The 17,699-nt window shown below is 31.0% G+C and overlaps 1 protein-coding gene and 1 long non-coding RNA gene across 4 annotated transcripts; both read left to right on the top strand.

Annotated features, from left to right (window-relative positions):
- The first annotated feature begins 3,952 nt into the window (after positions 1 to 3,952).
- LOC125062545 (serine/threonine-protein kinase PRP4 homolog) lies at positions 3,953 to 14,596 on the top strand. Of its 3 annotated transcripts, none has more exons than XM_047668546.1 (9): positions 3,953 to 4,130; positions 5,866 to 6,659; positions 7,081 to 7,206; positions 7,272 to 7,490; positions 8,129 to 8,217; positions 8,566 to 8,712; positions 12,357 to 12,625; positions 12,910 to 13,286; positions 13,534 to 14,596. In XM_047668546.1, the coding sequence occupies exons 2-9, from the start codon at positions 5,973 to 5,975 to the stop codon at positions 13,744 to 13,746; spliced, it is 2,127 nt and encodes a 708-aa protein (XP_047524502.1). In that variant the 5' UTR covers positions 3,953 to 4,130; positions 5,866 to 5,972; the 3' UTR covers positions 13,747 to 14,596. The 3 variants fall into 3 exon arrangements, with proteins under 3 accessions (XP_047524502.1, XP_047524503.1, XP_047524504.1); XM_047668547.1 differs by having other exon boundaries at positions 3,953 to 4,145; XM_047668548.1 differs by lacking the exons at positions 3,953 to 4,130; positions 5,866 to 6,659 and adding exons at positions 5,643 to 5,704; positions 5,774 to 5,831.
- Positions 14,597 to 15,972: 1,376 nt separating this feature from the next.
- Positions 15,973 to 16,655, top strand: LOC125062807. The gene is made up of 2 exons (XR_007119335.1): positions 15,973 to 16,347; positions 16,420 to 16,655. It is a non-coding gene; the product is annotated as an uncharacterized LOC125062807 (long non-coding RNA).
- The last annotated feature ends 1,044 nt before the right edge of the window (positions 16,656 to 17,699 follow it).

Below are 17,699 nucleotides of genomic sequence, written 5' to 3'. Positions count from 1 at the left end.
TATATTATTATAATTTTTCGATTATTATAGTAAACAAAGGCTTATCCACATTAAAACACAGCCGGGTTTCGCGACATAAAACTTCAACATTTACGAGTTGCTTTGGTACTAGGCACGCTAACACAAAGCATGAAAAGTTATTTTAATAGGCAAGGTACAGCATTTACACCCTTACTATAACGATAAATCGTATGATATGACATGGCCATCTTGAAGGATCCCTTTTTGTTTATAATTGGTACATAGATATGGGTCTACGAAGAGTGGTGTTTAGGTTGGGGTGTATTCTTGTACCCCACAGTGAACAGTCACATATCGTCAGTTCATTAAAACCCTTTTTCATTAAGTGTGCATTCGTGCAATTACCATTAGAAGTCCTCGTCAGACGTCAGTGGATTTCTCGCTCAATAAACCTCAACAAAAACTTAAAATAATTGAATTTATAATCCTATAGTACATTATAAAAGTTCTAAAGCAGGAATCAAATAAAAAATATATACCTTCGTTGATATATGTAATACTTGTACATAGATTATTTTGCATATTTATGTAGTATTATATTTTGTTCAATACTTCAGGATTAAGAGATATACGATTTATTAGATTTAAATTAATTATAAAATTAAATACAAACAAAACCACACGGTAAGTAAGATATTTTAATTTTATAAATAAATTTCATACGGGCTATTATTATATATAAAATATGATTAAGTATGTGTAATAGGGATTTTGCCTAAAATAGATTTTTATATGTAAAAGCATGCAATTTATATAACATGGTTTATAAAAAGAATAATTTATAATATAATATGTATCTGTGCAATTGTAATGTTTATACGTATATATATTATATTCTAAGTAAATCAGCCTCTTTAGTTAAGTACTCCAGTACACTTTAGTGGTGAGCTATTTTTTAGTGCAATTGCAGACCAATCTATAGCATCATTGAACCTTTGTTGTGCCACCAACGTGACCTTGTTTGGCATAATCATTGAAGCACATAAAACAAATGATTTGAATTCTAAACACTAGGGAGGTATTGTCAATTCAAGGCCTGATCGCAGACACTACATCATGTTTATGGAACCCTTTATAAGACGCGAAGGGTTTTCAAGTGATTTCTTTGACGTTTGAAAATAGAAAAAAAAAAAAGTTTACAATGAGGGTTTAGGATATTATTAGGAATCACATTTTACAAAATGAAGTGATCTTTCAACATAAATTTGGTGAAATCATTCGACTCATAAAAGTTTTGATGTCTATGATGTTATCGAAATAATAAGCAGATATTTATTATATGGGAGTAAATTTAAAAGAAAGCTTAAATTATGTAATATCTAAATCATATAAAACACCTAAGTACCTGTAGGTACTTTAAGTATTTAGATGTTTGTAGTTTGTTTGAGATAAAGCTCTGGATATTTCCTAAATGTATTGTAAATTGAATTTGTTCTATTCTACAACTGCATATTTGTCTATTATAGCTTGTAAATATTTCTATTCGATCCAAATGTTACCAACATTAATTTTTACCTATTCTTTGACTCATTACTTTATTACGCCACACCATGCCAACAATAAACATTCGTTTCTGTGGAATCAAATAAGTTTCGGGGTGGTGCATATTATCATAAGGGGTGGTAATGTTAGTGACTCATTGTATGATTCACGCAAATAGATGAGTGTAAAGTCGTGTATTATACTACCCAGATTTGTATGAATGATTTGACCCTTATGGCTATCAATTGAATGGTTTAGTTTAGGTCTTTATTTTTTAGTCTTAGGCAAAAAGTATTTGTGTACACAATTTGTATAGGGATGTTCTCTTTATGTCAAATTGTGTTTACGCTGAAATAAACAGAGACATAAGTACCTACTTTAGTTGCAAATACACTGATTCAGTTTTTTTTAATTTATTAATTATTTGTTTATTAAACAATTTTGTAATAAATTTAGACCATAATTATTTTTTAAGTAAAGTGAAAATAGTTTAAGTACCAAATATTTTGTAGAATTTTATATAGGAAATATTAAATGATTAAAAACTAAAAATGTTCGCAGCACGATACGAAGTACGTAAATGAAAAATCAAAATTAATATATAATTAATAACGCTGAAGAAGCTTATTATAGTGAATAGCATGAGGCATATTTTGTAATTTGATTTCAGGAAACACGATTCTTTCTTGTGAAATAAATATTTGCTGCGCTTTTTATGTTATTTTTAATCTTCCCTCACTCTACCTTTTTAACCTTAATATATAAAAATTACGCGTCACGTTGTTTGTCCGCTATGAACTCCTAAACTACTTAACCAATTTCAATCAAATTTGCACACCGTCTGCAGTTTGATCTAACTTACAAGATAGGATAGCTTACATCTTAATTTATAGCCGCATTATTATTTTATTGCAAATTATTTGTTTATTATTTGACAGTCACAATTCCAACAGATGGCGCTGTGATGAAAGTACCAACATTTCAAATATGCTTCAATTTACTGGAATAACCACCAAAAAAGCATGGTGGTCCCCATGACTGGTTCTGCTATTAAGATTGTAATAATTCACTATGCTATAGTTATGGTGAATTCCAGCATATATAATATTATGGTACTAGCATTGTTAAACCAATTAATTTAAATCACCATAATATATTTACATTCACAACTTTTGTATTTACGATATTATAAAATATGTATAAGCATGAAATAAATATCCGTGTTGGGGGAAGCTAACTTTGGAACAATAGATCTAGGTTGTCACGTAAAGGGCCAGTCCAATAAATTTTAGCTACGCTTGAATCGGATTAGATTTTTGGGAATAAGTAAGTTGTAAGTATTAACAGCCTTTTGTGAAATTCAAATCCAATAAGAATCTTGGTTTCAATTATGGTCCTTTATAAAGTAGTTTATCTTAATAAAGTTCTTTGTCACAATCATTTAGACATAGGTACTAATATTTCTAAGAAGTTTTATCGATGAGCCAAGTTTCAGAGAGATTTTATGTGCAGTAGAAAAGTATAATCCAAAACTAGATAAATCTGTTTTAGTTTGGCGCCATTTGTGGTATAGTATTTCTTATGGATAAACAAAATAGATAAGCGTTTATATGATCGAGCAGTGGTTAATCATTGACTTTCAATCCTGATGTTGTACGTTTGAAACCTTCAATTCTATAAAAAATAATAAAATATGTTTATTATGGAACATAAGATACAGGTACATATCACTTATTCCATGTCATTACATTTGAAACTGCAGGCATCCCTACTCATCGGCAAAGAAGACAGAGGGTGTAGGCCGAGAGAAAAAGCCGGCTAATGAATAGGTACTTCAAAAAATTTGTCGTCCTTTTGAAAATAACAAATTTAAAAATTACAACCCAAAAATTAATATTGATTCAATATATTTAATATGTATTGATAAAAGGAAAAACCAAGGTCACTAGTAAAATAAAATTTTATTGTGAAAGTATTGTTTGAAATTTTATCAGAGTTTAATTACAGTATTACATATTTTGATAGGCACCCTGGTAGATTATTAGATTTTTCTCCTAATAATATGTAACATAAAAATTTGGTTTTTAGCAAATAACAGATGAGCGCACTAATCCTGCAGCTGCATCTCAAGGCCGATTTACATTATCTTAGTGTTTAGGAGAGTGCTTCAGTACAACTTGAAAGGCAAGTTCTTTAGCGTAGCGTTTACTAAAGCAAGTAGCGTTTACATGTTTCAACTAAAGTACTATCCTAAAGCACTCTCCTAAACACTAAGATAATGTAAATCGGCCTTTAGAGTTTAGACCAAAGCGGTATTTTATTAATCGCAACTCCCTTCGTCTTGGACTTGGCGGTTTATTTAATTATCATAAGTCATAACTCATCACTATTGTCGATATGGAGTCGACAATTGACATTCGACATTCTACATAGTCTGTGTTCTGTGATCATGTCAATACTCGGTGTGATGTGATATGTGCAGTGTCCACGGTATATTTAATTTATTAACCTAGCTAGCTCACCAATTAATTAGAGATAGCTTGATACAATCCAACAATTAAATTGATCCTAGTTAAGTTGATTGTAGTCGAGAAGTACGAGGCTACTTGTCTTCAAGGAAGTTAATCGTAAGTTATGATATTGTAAGTTACTTATTGTTTACTGTAAATTTGTTTTTAGAAAACCAATGAAATCTGAATTTATGCCTATATTTTAAGCATTTGAACTTTAAAGTACCGGTTTTAAAATTTAAATTTATTAAGGTTTACCACTTGTTTTAGTTGTTTTTTTATTTTATCATCTAAACAAAATAATTATAACATATCACAAACTTCGAAGACACTTTCGGTAAGGCCACAACTAGCATCGGTATACTGGGCGTTGAAATATCGAACAACGTTCGTTTTCGCAATCATTAAGGAGGATAGGCTAACATAGCCTCCTAGAAGCTTAGTGTACTCAGCAAGGCAGGAGCTCCCTAGTACCAGCTCCTTACACTTGACTATATTCTATAATGATTCAGCAACCCACTGAAGTATTTCAGAACAAATTAGACATAGGGTTCTTCAAGAAAAACGCTTACCAATTCTTAGACATTTAATGTCCATGGGTGGTGGTGTCACTTAACATCAGGTGAGCCAACTACCCGTTTGCCGCCTGTTCTATTAAAAAAAAATACAAAAGAACATGAAAAAAAGATGAAACAAATATTATTTATCTATATTAATTTTATATTGTTCTTATGTGTCAAGTCTTCTTCAAAAGTCAATACATAAGTTCAATGTTAAAGAATAGACTATAAAAAGTGATAACATCTACAAAAACCAAAAACAGTCTATGTTTTTGACTATGTTATAAGAGCAGATGTGTCGAACTATAAATCTATTGGCATATTTAGAGGGGTCAGGTAGGTCATGCCTATTGCATTTGGTGTAGTTCCCATGCTAGGATGTTGGGTTATCAATCCAATTTAGATTAGTATAATATAATTAAATTAGTACATATAGGGCTTATCACTGATAATGGAACATTTATAATGACAGAAATTCTGAAAACAGATCCTGTTTAAGTGTGGTAGCTGAGTACTCAATGGTCATATTGTAATATATCAGTGAAACGGAAATTATCTGCTGGCCCACTGGGGGAAGGTTGCACTACTAATATATTTTTATTGATTAATGTCCATTTGCTTACTATCTATGTGCATTGTTTAATAGAGACATATCATGTATAGGTTGGTTATCGAAAGCTGGTGGGTTCACAGTACTCACACTAATGCAATTTCACATACAGTATGTTTCAAAATATGATTTTTTTGCCATGCTATACATTTTAGTCCACTCATACACAACGGACAGTCTATTCATGATGTATTTATGATTGTATTTCAGTTTGACATCACGTCTCGCGCTTATTCACAGACACTACACAAGCACAAAGTGTAAATGTGTTGAAGCCTCCAGCTTTAGTTAACATACCTATAAAAAACACTTGCAACTTCCATAGACAGATAAAGAATTACCTAACATAGAGTATAAAAATACAATATTATTCTACCTAATGACACATTAACTAGCAACTGACAATTTGTTATTCATGACAGTCTTAGTTTATGAACCAAATATTATGAAATTTATTTATGTTTTCAAATCTTAATGGTATTTACTATAGATGTTTGTATTAGGCTACACAGTAATAAAAGGTTGCTGTAAAATCATAGCATTTGAATTGTTTCTATTTTGCTTAAAGTAAGGTTATTAAATGGTTACAGATTGAAGTACTTTATTAATGATGAATCTGGATGTCAAACTACATTTAATCATAATGCTGTAAGTACCTACATCTTTTAATTACTTGTTACAGGGTATAAGGTTTACTGCATACTTCTGAACATATCAATTAACAGTGAAAGAATAAAAAATATATGGTAGCAGAGTTGTATAAGTCAACTAGACTAGTCTAGCAGGAAAATGCGACCATCCACATTAAGTAAGAGTGGTAATGTGAGGAGAGTAAGGTCAGTCCTCAAAGATAAACCAGCATTTGAATCAATCGAAATCATATCAGATTCTGATACTGTAAGTGATCAAAATGACTGCACTAGCCCAGAAAATTCACAGATAGAAGATGACCTTAATTTAGAGGAACTAATGAAACAAAAAGAGTTGCTTGAAGCAAAGCTGGTGTCCTATTTGACTGATAAAAAAGAGGATAAAACATCAGGAAGGAAACATGAAGTGTCTAAAAAAGAGCATATTAAAGAACATCAAGAAACATCTAAAAAACCCCGATCTTCAGAAGTAAAAAAAAAACATAACTTACATAAAGATAGTTATGAAGGAAACAGTAAAAAAAAGCAAAAAGTATTAGATTCTCGGGACCATTGCCATAATGAAAAAAGGCATAACGATAATAAGGAAAAGGATGTACATATTATAACAAAAAAACATGGACACAATCATAAAGACATTGATTCTTCTACATCGGTTAGAAAAGAAAGAAGTTCGAAAACAAGATCAAAGACGCATACTACCCTATCTCGAAACCATGGTCGCGCTAGCCCGACATCACATTCGCGGTCGAATCGCGACAGACATAGACACTCTCCGCGGCGTTCTCGAGACCGGCGAGAAGGGCGTTCGATAGAGAAAAGACGTGTAAGTTTAAAAAATAAACCTATGAAGCAGCTGTTGAACTCAAATATCGTTTTATTACATTTTTCATATATTAATGAAGAATAAGTAAGGGGACTTAACTATTTGAGGCTGATCAGTAACTATCAAACAATAAATATATATCAAATGCATTCTTTATAAGACCAGTTGAGTTACGAATTTTAAAAAGTAGGGCCTGTAATTGATTAGTTTTTGTGTAAATTTTTTCAAAAATAACAATGAATAATTGATAGCCTTAATTTCCTAAAGCCTTTTGTTTTCACTTTAATACTTCGTATCGGTTGACTGCTTTCTACGGATAATACTTGTAATTCTTTAAATAATACTCGTGTAAACAAAGATATAGCTATGTTACTTTTGTGGAACACAATTTAAAATAAAAATTAATTTGCTGAACTTGCAGACGTCATTTGCGACTGTGGGAACTTCCAGTGATGAACTAAATGTGTCAATTGATTCAGATGACGAAGCAGAAAGAGAAGAACAAATTATAGAAAAGAGAAGAAAGCAACGTGAACAACTTTTAAAGGTAAAAACATTGTAATGTGTGGTATTTTTTATTTTAAGGATAAATAATTACAAATGCGTTTTCAGCGTTTAGGTGAAAATAACAATGTAGAAAATAAAGCAAATAATAAATCGCCAATTAATAATACGCCGGAGCAAAATGTTCAAACAACACAAACTGTACTTAAAGATAAAGTTGAGGACAGCGTTCCTGGGACATCCAACGATGTCTCCAATGTAAAGGAAAAAGAAAAATCACAACACTGGGATATGTTTGCAGATCATGATAATGTCAATAGTGTGGGCGTAAGTATTTGATTTTTTCAAATTTTTCAGGTTTAGTTTGCTGATTATGCATGGAATTGGGTAAAAGTCCTCTTTATAACCATATCAATCCCCCCTATAACACGGTAGATTGATTCCGCGTTATCGGAAACGCGTTGCAAGAGTATTCTCCATATGGCTTATGAACAAAAACTTTGTTATTAACCTAATATGTGCGTACAAATCATTATAAATTTGACAGTACTGAAAAGGGAGGCCTTTGTATCAATAAGACATCCTTTGTCTTCTTTTATTTTTACCTGTTTGGTGATATTGTTTGTGATGTAATTAGTGTTTACTATTATTACGATTTGCAATGCAGACATGTTTGTGAGATTAAAGGTCGCCTCAATTCAATCATCGATCGAAAACATAAACTTTTCTTAGCAGACACTACGTATACCATCGGTGATCATATAGATAACGAATTGAGTTCACAATTATTCCAATATATTTTTTAAAATCCTAATTTAAAAAAAAATGTAAATACGTTTTAATTTCGTTAAATAATAATATAACACAATTAATGACTAAAAAAGTCTTCTAAGACCTTCTTAATGTGTTTAAAAAAAAATTATTAAGTTAGAAATATTGTTATTTATATTGATAATGATTTTTAGACCCCTTCAGCTGGGCAGAATATAAAGAAATTGGTGCCGGAAAACCCATCTCTCACCGATAATTGGGATGATGCAGAAGGCTACTATAGGTAAATAAAAATATTCTAAAGAAATAACCTTAGGTGCTAAATCTTTGATTATAAATCGAGGGACTAATCTTAAATGTCAATTCTTGTCTTGGCTCATTGGAGGTTGTAACTTGGATATATGGGATCTATTTCGAAAAAGGGAGGCACAAACGCCTGATCACCTACTTGTCTATTAGAACTTAAAGTGTAGCTCCAGTTTTCTTTACAGAAGACCAGAATCAGGCTCAGACAGCTTTTTGCTCAAATTCTTTTCTTTGTCTTCTTATATATAAGAAATTGGTTTATTTCGCTTTTAATAATCGCGATTATAAGAAGGTGCAAACGTTTAAAATTTGTATTCTTTTACAGGGTTCGTATAGGAGAAGTTCTTGATAATCGATATTCTGTATATGGATATACTGGACAAGGTGTATTTTCGAACGTGGTGCGTGCAAGAGACCAAAGTCGGCAGAATTCTGACGTTGCTATCAAAATTATACGAAATAATGAGATTATGTAAGTTAATTTTTCCAAATAGTACCTATTAGTATTCAAATATCTCAAGAAAGCATAAATGCATACTTAGTCGTGGTATTTGAACTTTCTTTAATATTTTGATATCATTCCCAGTTCTGCCCTTATTTGGACTTCTGAACTGATTTTTCTTAACGTGACTTTTCTTTTTTTGAAATTGTTTTTAAACTGTAACTGTATGTGTTGACTTTTAGCAGATGTTATCTTTATATAAAAACCTCCGTTTTTGTAATTAAAAACCTCCTAATAGTACGGGAGGTAGCAACGTTTGAAAAAAAAGAATTTTAGGTCAGCTGATTTTGTGATATGTCTTCCTTCTTGCACTTCCGGTTAGAGTCTGGGCAATCTGGCTGGTGGTAGCGGTTGCGTTCATTAGTGCGCATCCTATCTGTCCAGGTAATAATCCTGGATTTTAAAAGCATTTTAAGAAGCGTAATTTTTAATTTTTCGTTTTTAAATACGTCTACCCGACATACTTTTTTTATTGCCGGACATTTTTCACGTTGCTAACTATGTGCCAGACGCGATTTTAAGTTTTATTTTTATAAAAATTTCAAAGCATTTTAGAATGTCTGTAATTTTAATATTATGTTATTTAAATATAAGAAAAACTGAAAATGAATTTGCCAGACATTAATTCGGTTGTTAAGTCTTGAATTAAAATGATAAAGTATTGCAGTATGATGAAGCATTGCATTTTAAGAAGCGTAATTTTTGATTTTTCCTTTTTAAATACGTCTACCTGACATACTTTTTTTATTGCCAGACATTTTTCGCGTTGCTAACTATGTGCCAGACGCGATTTTAAGTTTTATTTTTATAAAAATTTCAAAGCATTTTAGAATGTCTGCAATTTTAATATTATGTTATTTAAATATAAGAAAAACTGAAAATGAATTTGCCAGACATTAATTCGGTTGTTAAGTCTTGAATTAAAATGATAAAGTATTGCAGTATGATGAAGCATTGCATTTTAAGAAGCGTAATTTTTGATTTTTCCTTTTTAAATACGTCTACCTGACATACTTTTTTTATTGCCAGACATTTTTCGCGTTGCTAACTATGTGCCAGACGCGATTTTAAGTTTTATTTTTATAAAAATTTCAAAGCATTTTAGAATGTCTGTAATTTTAATATTATGTTATTTAAATATAAGAAAAACTGAAAATGAATTTGCCAGACATTAATTCGGTTGTTAAGTCTTGAATTAAAATGATAAAGTATTGCAGTATGATGAAGCATTGCATTTTAAGAAGCGTAATTTTTGATTTTTCCTTTTTAAATACGTCTACCTGACATACTTTTTTTATTGCCAGACATTTTTCGCGTTGCTAACTATGTGCCAGACGCGATTTTAAGTTTTATTTTTATAAAAATTTCAAAGCATTTTAGAATGTCTGTAATTTTAATATTATGTTATTTAAATATAAGAAAAACAGAAAATGAATTTGCCAGACATTAATTCGGTTGTTAAGTCTTGAATTAAAATGATAAAGTATTGCAGTATGATGAAGCATTGCATTTTAAGAAGCGTAATTTTTGATTTTTCCTTTTTAAATACGTCTACCTGACATACTTTTTTTATTGCCAGACATTTTTCCCATTGCTAACTATGTGCCAGACGCGATTTTAAGTTTTATTTTTATAAAAATTTCAAAGCATTTTAGAATGTCTGTAATTTTTATTTTGTATGTCAGGTAGACGTATTTAAAAAGGAATAATCAAAAATTACGCTTCTTAAAATGCAATGCTTCATCATACTGCAATACTTTATCATTTTAATTCAAGACTTAACAACCGAATTAATGTCTGGCAAATTCATTTTCAGTTTTTCTTATGTTTAAACAACATAATATTAAAATTACAGACATTCTAAAATGCTTTGAAATTTTTATAAAAATAAAACTTAAAATCGCGTCTGGCACATAGTTAGCAACGTGAAAAATGTCTGGCAATAAAAAAAGTATGTCAGGTAGACGTATTTAAAAAGGAAAAATCAAAAATTACGCTTCTTAAAATGCAATGCTTCATCATACTGCAATACTTTATCATTTTAATTCAAGACTTAACAACCGAATTAATGTCTGGCAAATTCATTTTCTGTTTTTCTTATATTTAAATAACATAATATTAAAATTACAGACATTCTAAAATGCTTTGAAATTTTTATAAAAATAAAACTTAAAATCGCGTCTGGCACATAGTTAGCAACGCGAAAAATGTCTGGCAATAAAAAAAGTATGTCAGGTAGAGGTATTTAAAAAGGAAAAATCAAAAATTACGCTTCTTAAAATGCAATGCTTCATCATACTGCAATACTTTATCATTTTAATTCAAGACTTAACAACCGAATTAATGTCTGGCAAATTCATTTTCAGTTTTTCTTATATTTAAATAACATAATATTAAAATTACAGACATTCTAAAATGCTTTGAAATTTTTATAAAAATAAAACTTAAAATCGCGTCTGGCACATAGTTAGCAACGCGAAAAATGTCTGGCAATAAAAAAAGTATGTCAGGTAGACGTATTTAAAAAGGAAAAATCAAAAATTACGCTTCTTAAAATGCAATGCTTCATCATACTGCAATACTTTATCATTTTAATTCAAGACTTAACAACCGAATTAATGTCTGGCAAATTCATTTTCAGTTTTTCTTATATTTAAATAACATAATATTAAAATTACAGACATTCTAAAATGCTTTGAAATTTTTATAAAAATAAAACTTATAATCGCGTCTGGCACATAGTTAGCAACGCGAAAAATGTCTGGCAATAAAAAAAGTATGTCAGGTAGACGTATTTAAAAAGGAAAAATCAAAAATTACGCTTCTTAAAATGCAATGCTTCATCATACTGCAATACTTTATCATTTTAATTCAAGACTTAACAACCGAATTAATGTCTGGCAAATTCATTTTCAGTTTTTCTTATATTTAAATAACATAATATTAAAATTACAGACATTCTAAAATGCTTTGAAATTTTTATAAAAATAAAACTTAAAATCGCGTCTGGCACATAGTTAGCAACGTGAAAAATGTCTGGCAATAAAAAAAGTATGTCAGGTAGACGTATTTAAAAACGAAAAATTAAAAATTACGCTTCTCAAAATGCTTTTAAAATCCAGGATTATTACCTGGACAGATATGATGCGCACTAATGAACGCAACCGCTACCGCCAGCCAGATTGCCCAGACTCTAACCGGAAGTGCAAGAAGGAAGACATATCACAAAATCAGCTGACCTGAAATTCTTTCTCGAAAACGTTGCTACCTCCCGTACTATAACCGATGATTATTTTTTCCCACTTGGATTCAAGAAATGAAACCCGATTTTTTTAGATTGAGGTTTTTATATGTAAGATGGGTGTACTGTCGGTCGGTTCCGCTAGTTAGCTATATATTTTTTTTAAGGTCTCAGGGTTGGGTTTCACTTTAGTTAATCATTTTTTACTTTATATAAATATATTTCTAAATACATACATAATTACAATCTAAATTCCTTACAAAGCGTTTGTGAAAATTTAAAGTAATAAAATCCTATGGATGCATCTAAAAGATCACAGATTCATGGTTGTCATCATTATTATTCTTATAATATTGTGTATTTGATTTTCTAGGCAAAAAACTGGATTGAAAGAATTGGAGATTTTAAAAAAGCTGAACGATGCAGACCCTGACGATAAATATCACTGCCTTCGTCTTTTTCGAAATTTTTATCATAAACACCATTTGTGTATGGTTTTGGAACCATTGTCTATGAATTTAAGAGAAGTATTAAAGAAATATGGCAAAAACAGCGGAATACACATTAATGCGGTCAGGAGTTACACCCAACAAATATTGTTGGCATTAAAATTGTTGAAGAAAAGTGAAATTGTACATGCGGGTAAGCAATTCATTATTCAACTATATATAGAAAATTATTAATCGCTGACGCTGAAGAATCTTTTAAGCGTTAATTTTATTGAAAATAGTGACGTGAAGAATAATAAAATATGTAGCACCAATTCTCACCCAAATTATTAATCCTTAAGGCTGAAAATTTTAATTGGATAGGTTACCTTTTCAGTTCAAATTCGGCCACAAGGATTTGCATTGGTCTTAAGGAACTATTTTCACATAGAAAGTAATTTTAGTGAGATTTTTAAAATATTGAAAATCTTGTTTTAGACATAAAACCAGACAACATATTAGTAAACGAAAGTAAAGTACAATTGAAACTGTGTGATTTTGGATCGGCTGCCCACGTATCGGATAACAATTTAACACCCTACCTAGTATCGAGATATTATAGGGCACCAGAAATCATACTGGGTCTACCATATGACTATGGGGTGGATATGTGGTCCACTGCCTGTACCATATATGAACTAGCTACAGGACAAATACTATTCGATGGAAAGACGAATAATGAAATGCTAAAGTTCTTTATGGATCTAAAAGGAAAAATATCTCGAAAAATCTTAAGAAAAGGGAAGTTTAAAGAACAACATTTTGATGCTGACTTCAAATTTCTCTATCAGGAATATGACCATATTACTGAAAGGGTAAGTTTATTTGCGCAAGGACTATCTTGTATTTGATTTGATGCTTGGTTTTTCTTACAAACTTATATGCTGATTGCAAATCTATAATAGTTTTACCCAAGTCAAGTAGCCCTGAGTTTTTTGGTCCGCTTAATCGCAATCCAGATACCTGGAAAACATGTTTTAATTTGGAAGACGATTTCGTAAGCTCTAAGCGCAGTTCATATCACGAGAAATAAACATTCTATATTGGAAATTCTTATTTCAGGATAAAATAATTGTAATAAATGATATAAAACCAACCAGAGACCTGCAAGCAGAGTTAGCACCATCAAATCAACGTTTAGCTCCTGAAGATGCTAAAAAATACTCCCAACTAAAAGATATTTTAGACAAGATGCTAATTATAGACACAACAAAGCGAGCCTCGATCAACTTGTGTCTAAATCATCCATTTATACAGGAAAAGTATAAAAAATAAATAAATATATATATGCACGGCTGAAATTCTTAATTAAATAATAACAGAATATCAGTAGGTATGAAAAATACAAAAAATACACGAATATGACTAAATAAGAAGACCGTTCAAAAGTGATTCAAAACATTTTCAAACATGATTGTAACTCGCCGAAAATATATACGAAATTTCTTATCTATTAGAGAATTTTTGTCAGAGAGTTTTAGAATAAAATGTTTATGAATTTTGCAAGTGATATTTTTACCAGCATTTTCCCATTTTTGACTATAAACATACTGAAAGTTGATAAATTGACATTAACAGTGCAAGAATCTGGAAAGATATTGTTTTTAAGTAAAATATATTGTATATTTTTTTTACATGCATTTTCATGTTTTAGTTATAAATATCAATACATATAGCTTTTAAATTTTATAAGCGTATTTTGTATTATACATCTTTGTATAGAGATATTATAATTTGATGAAATTGCTATTTGGTGTTATTTCCGTACATCTATACATACCCGTAACCATAAAATGGGCTCAGTTTTTAGTGATACTAGGTGTAAATTTACTGTTATACACTAATTAAACCGCTTATGAAATTGTAAAGCTCTTAAATAGAATACCTACTCATAAAACTTATATTACAATTTGGAATGTTATTATTTGCTTACCAAAAAAATCACTTTTTTACACAGAATGCCAACTTGGTCAAGGGCTGATTAAAATTTAAATTACTTTCTATAAAATGATATATTGTGTGATGTAAGTTCGAACCAGTTATCAGAAAAGCTGTTTTTATACTATCCTATTAATACTAAAATGGATGAGATTTACTTAAAAATAAACGAGATGTTCTAAATTAATTTTATTGTTTTATAATTGACCTATTCTTTTTTTGATAATTGTATTTTAATTTATTACTAGTAGACTAGGCCAACCGTTGCTGTGGCTAAGATTTTTGTTATATTACATAGTAGTAAACTATTCAAGAGAAACGGCAGGAGAACACCAATCCACCATGCTTTATTGGTGGTTATGCTATTTTATTGGTGGTTATGCTATTCAATTGTAGCTTATGTGAAACGTTGGTCATTATTTTGTGAAGGATCAATACCTAGGTACTAATAAAGAGCCTTTTCTAGCGGTGGTATTTTAATAAAAAAAAAATAATAAAAGGTCGCTTATTGTGACGTAACTATAAAAGATAGAGAAATGCTGTCGCGTCATTTTTTATAGATAGTGATGTGTCCTGAAAAATTTAAATACATCATTTTTTCTATCATTAATAGTTTTCGCAGCGCACACGATTTAAGGAAGTTTTTTGTTTATTTTTTTACACCTTTTGAAAATGAAACAGCCTATGTCACTCGGGAATAGTGTAGCTTGCCAACGGTGAAAGAATTTTTGAAATCGGTCCAGTAGTTTAGGAGCCTATTCATGTCGAACAAACAAAAAATCAAATCTTTCCTCTTTATAATATTAGTATAGATAGTATAGATAATTGACAGAGAAAATAAAATGGCAGAGTGACAGCACACGCGTTTTTTATTAGCTGCGTCTTCCAAAGAGTAGATAAGTATAAAAACCTAAATACTACTACAGTACTAAATCTTTTAGACCACAAGCCCATGAACAAAAAATACAATATGTGAAATGACCCAACGTGAATTACGCTTAGAAGGCTGTTACTATATCTGAAAATAGCTCTGAGCACTATGCCGTCATTTCTGAGCGGTACATGTGAGTACGTGAGTGAATGGACTTTCTCAGGTACAATGGGGGAATTTCGACTAATTATTAATGTACGGCTTTGTTATAAGTGTATAGATGATTAAAAATAAATGTCGAAAAACCTAGTGCCGTACTAAAGTGATGGTGCCGGAAGTCGGTGCAAATTTTTAATTCGACGACAGTTGCAGAAGCAATATAGGTCATTTATTACTGTACGGCATTTGTGTGATTCCTTTTGGACACATATACAGATACTTTACCCGTAAACGCCGTTCATATTTCCAGCGGAGCGGTCGAAAGCCAAGGGTAGAAAAGTTATTAGGTTTTGGCCATTCTTTCGATTGGCATCATAAAAGTAGGGGTGTTTTTTTTTTACATTTAAGCCGGTTCGATTTCCAGACGAGGCAAGTAATTTTTTCAAAATCTTTGAATGCAGAATTACTAACTTTTAAAAATAACATAAAGTCTTCTTTCACTAAAATACCCTATCTACGATACTTGGTACGGTCTTACTAATAAAAAATCACTATACATGCGTTATGACAAGGTGATAGTAATTCAGTGAATAGAGCTTGTACAGGGCATAAACTCCTCTTTGACCAATAATCGATGTGTATTGGTTGAATAACAAAACGACCCTTATTTATTGTTACCCTGGCAACCCGCCGTGTTTGATTGACGTTTGATTTAATAATTTTGATACGACTCATAATTCTAATGTAAGTTGTATTTATTTTATCAACCAAAGCAATTATATACACATTTACTCAATATACTAATAACATTTTATTATTTGCAGCTAATAGAAACTCCAAAACCTCAGACAAAGAGGACTAGAATTTTACATAAAAAGCCGCGTTCTGCAGTACAAAAGTTAGAAGAGGTTAGTATCAATGTGATAGAGAAAGGACTATTTCATTCAAAATCCCTCAACGATCATACTTAAATTTTTTAGGCATCTCAAATAGTGGAAAGTGCCAAACTCCGCAACACGGTAGTGTTCCAGTGTTTCCAGGAAGAGAACAAAACAAAGGCAGATGGCTGAAACACATGAGCTCAAACAGAAGCGACTCGCCGAAGCTCACGAAAGGGCTAGACAGAAGCATCTTCTAAGGCTCAAATTGTTACAGCAGCAATTAAATAAATAATTATATACTTATAAAAAAAATAAAACCCCCGTTTTAAATGAAATATAACTTTTTATTTATTTCAAGTCCTTAACTATCCACACCTATGTAAATAAAACAGCCTTAAAAATATGTTTCAATAAAAGCAGCTCTAGCAGCTTGTCTAGCCAGATTGCTTGGGGGCGTCTAGGTTGGCCTTGGTTCTTCTGGAGCATTCTCAGTGTCATCAAACGTAACATCCAGGTCTTCTTTGATATCAATAGCAATATTGTGGAGGATTGCCAGTGCTACTATATATAATTTGGCATTTTCTAATGACACTGAGAAGCCATGAAGAAGACACCTAAATCGAAAACCCTCCACCTCTAGTACTCTTTTCGACATCAGCTCGCACTCTGTCACAGATCTTCATAACATACTTCTTTGAAAAGCGGTATTTTGTTTTGAAATCGCCATGCGAAAGTAATAACGGATTGCACCGAGTTTGGTATGTTCTTTGACTTTTCTTGGAGGCGGCAAATCTTCAATCGTATGTATTAGCTGCATATCAATATTATCTAAATCTTCTATTTGATCTATAAAATCTATTTTCAACAAACACAAATATCTACTAACTTAAATCTTTCCTTGAACTAAACAGTCAAAAAATGCTGTCAAACGCGAAATCAGATGAAATTACGCAATTTTTGTCTTATACACCCGTTAAACTAGGCCTCTGCATTGTATAAGCATTGTACAAGTCTTCATACAAACCAGACACTTGTTATAACAGCAGTATACATCAACCTTGTCAATTCAGACATTATTAGTAACATTTTTCTTATAACAGGCTTATACGATGTGCATAAATCTTTATTAGTAAGACCGATGTCCTATAACTTTGGGACGCCCTGTATTATATTTTTGTTAAAAATATTTTTCTTCTACCTCTCTCTACTGGTATGATAAGGCTGTAAATATACTTTACAGCCTTATGGTAGTATACTCAGATACGTACAGTTATTAATGACCTTAAGGGACACCTCAAACGTCGTCGAAGTTTTTATCAGCTGTAAAGAATAATCTGGAGTAAAATGTAGGTACGGCATCTGGTTTTTTTTGTTTATTT

Source organism: Pieris napi, chromosome Z (assembly GCF_905475465.1).
Source record: "Pieris napi chromosome Z, ilPieNapi1.2, whole genome shotgun sequence".
In the NCBI taxonomy this organism is placed as follows: Eukaryota; Metazoa; Arthropoda; class Insecta; order Lepidoptera; family Pieridae; genus Pieris; species Pieris napi.
The sequence above is the reverse complement of the archived record's forward strand: the minus strand, read 5'-3'. Positions and strand labels throughout refer to the sequence as shown.

What these genes read in the sequence shown, in the direction of transcription:
- LOC125062545 (XM_047668546.1), top strand. Translation starts at nt 5,973, where the DNA reads ATGCGACCATCCACATTAAGTAAGAGTGGTAATGTGAGGAGAGTAAGG. An exon ending in GTTCGATAGAGAAAAGACGT is followed by an intron (nt 6,660 to 7,080) that starts GTAAGTTTAAAA and finishes CTGAACTTGCAG; the next exon opens with ACGTCATTTGCGACTGTGGG. An exon ending in ATAATGTCAATAGTGTGGGC is followed by an intron (nt 7,491 to 8,128) that starts GTAAGTATTTGA and finishes AATGATTTTTAG; the next exon opens with ACCCCTTCAGCTGGGCAGAA.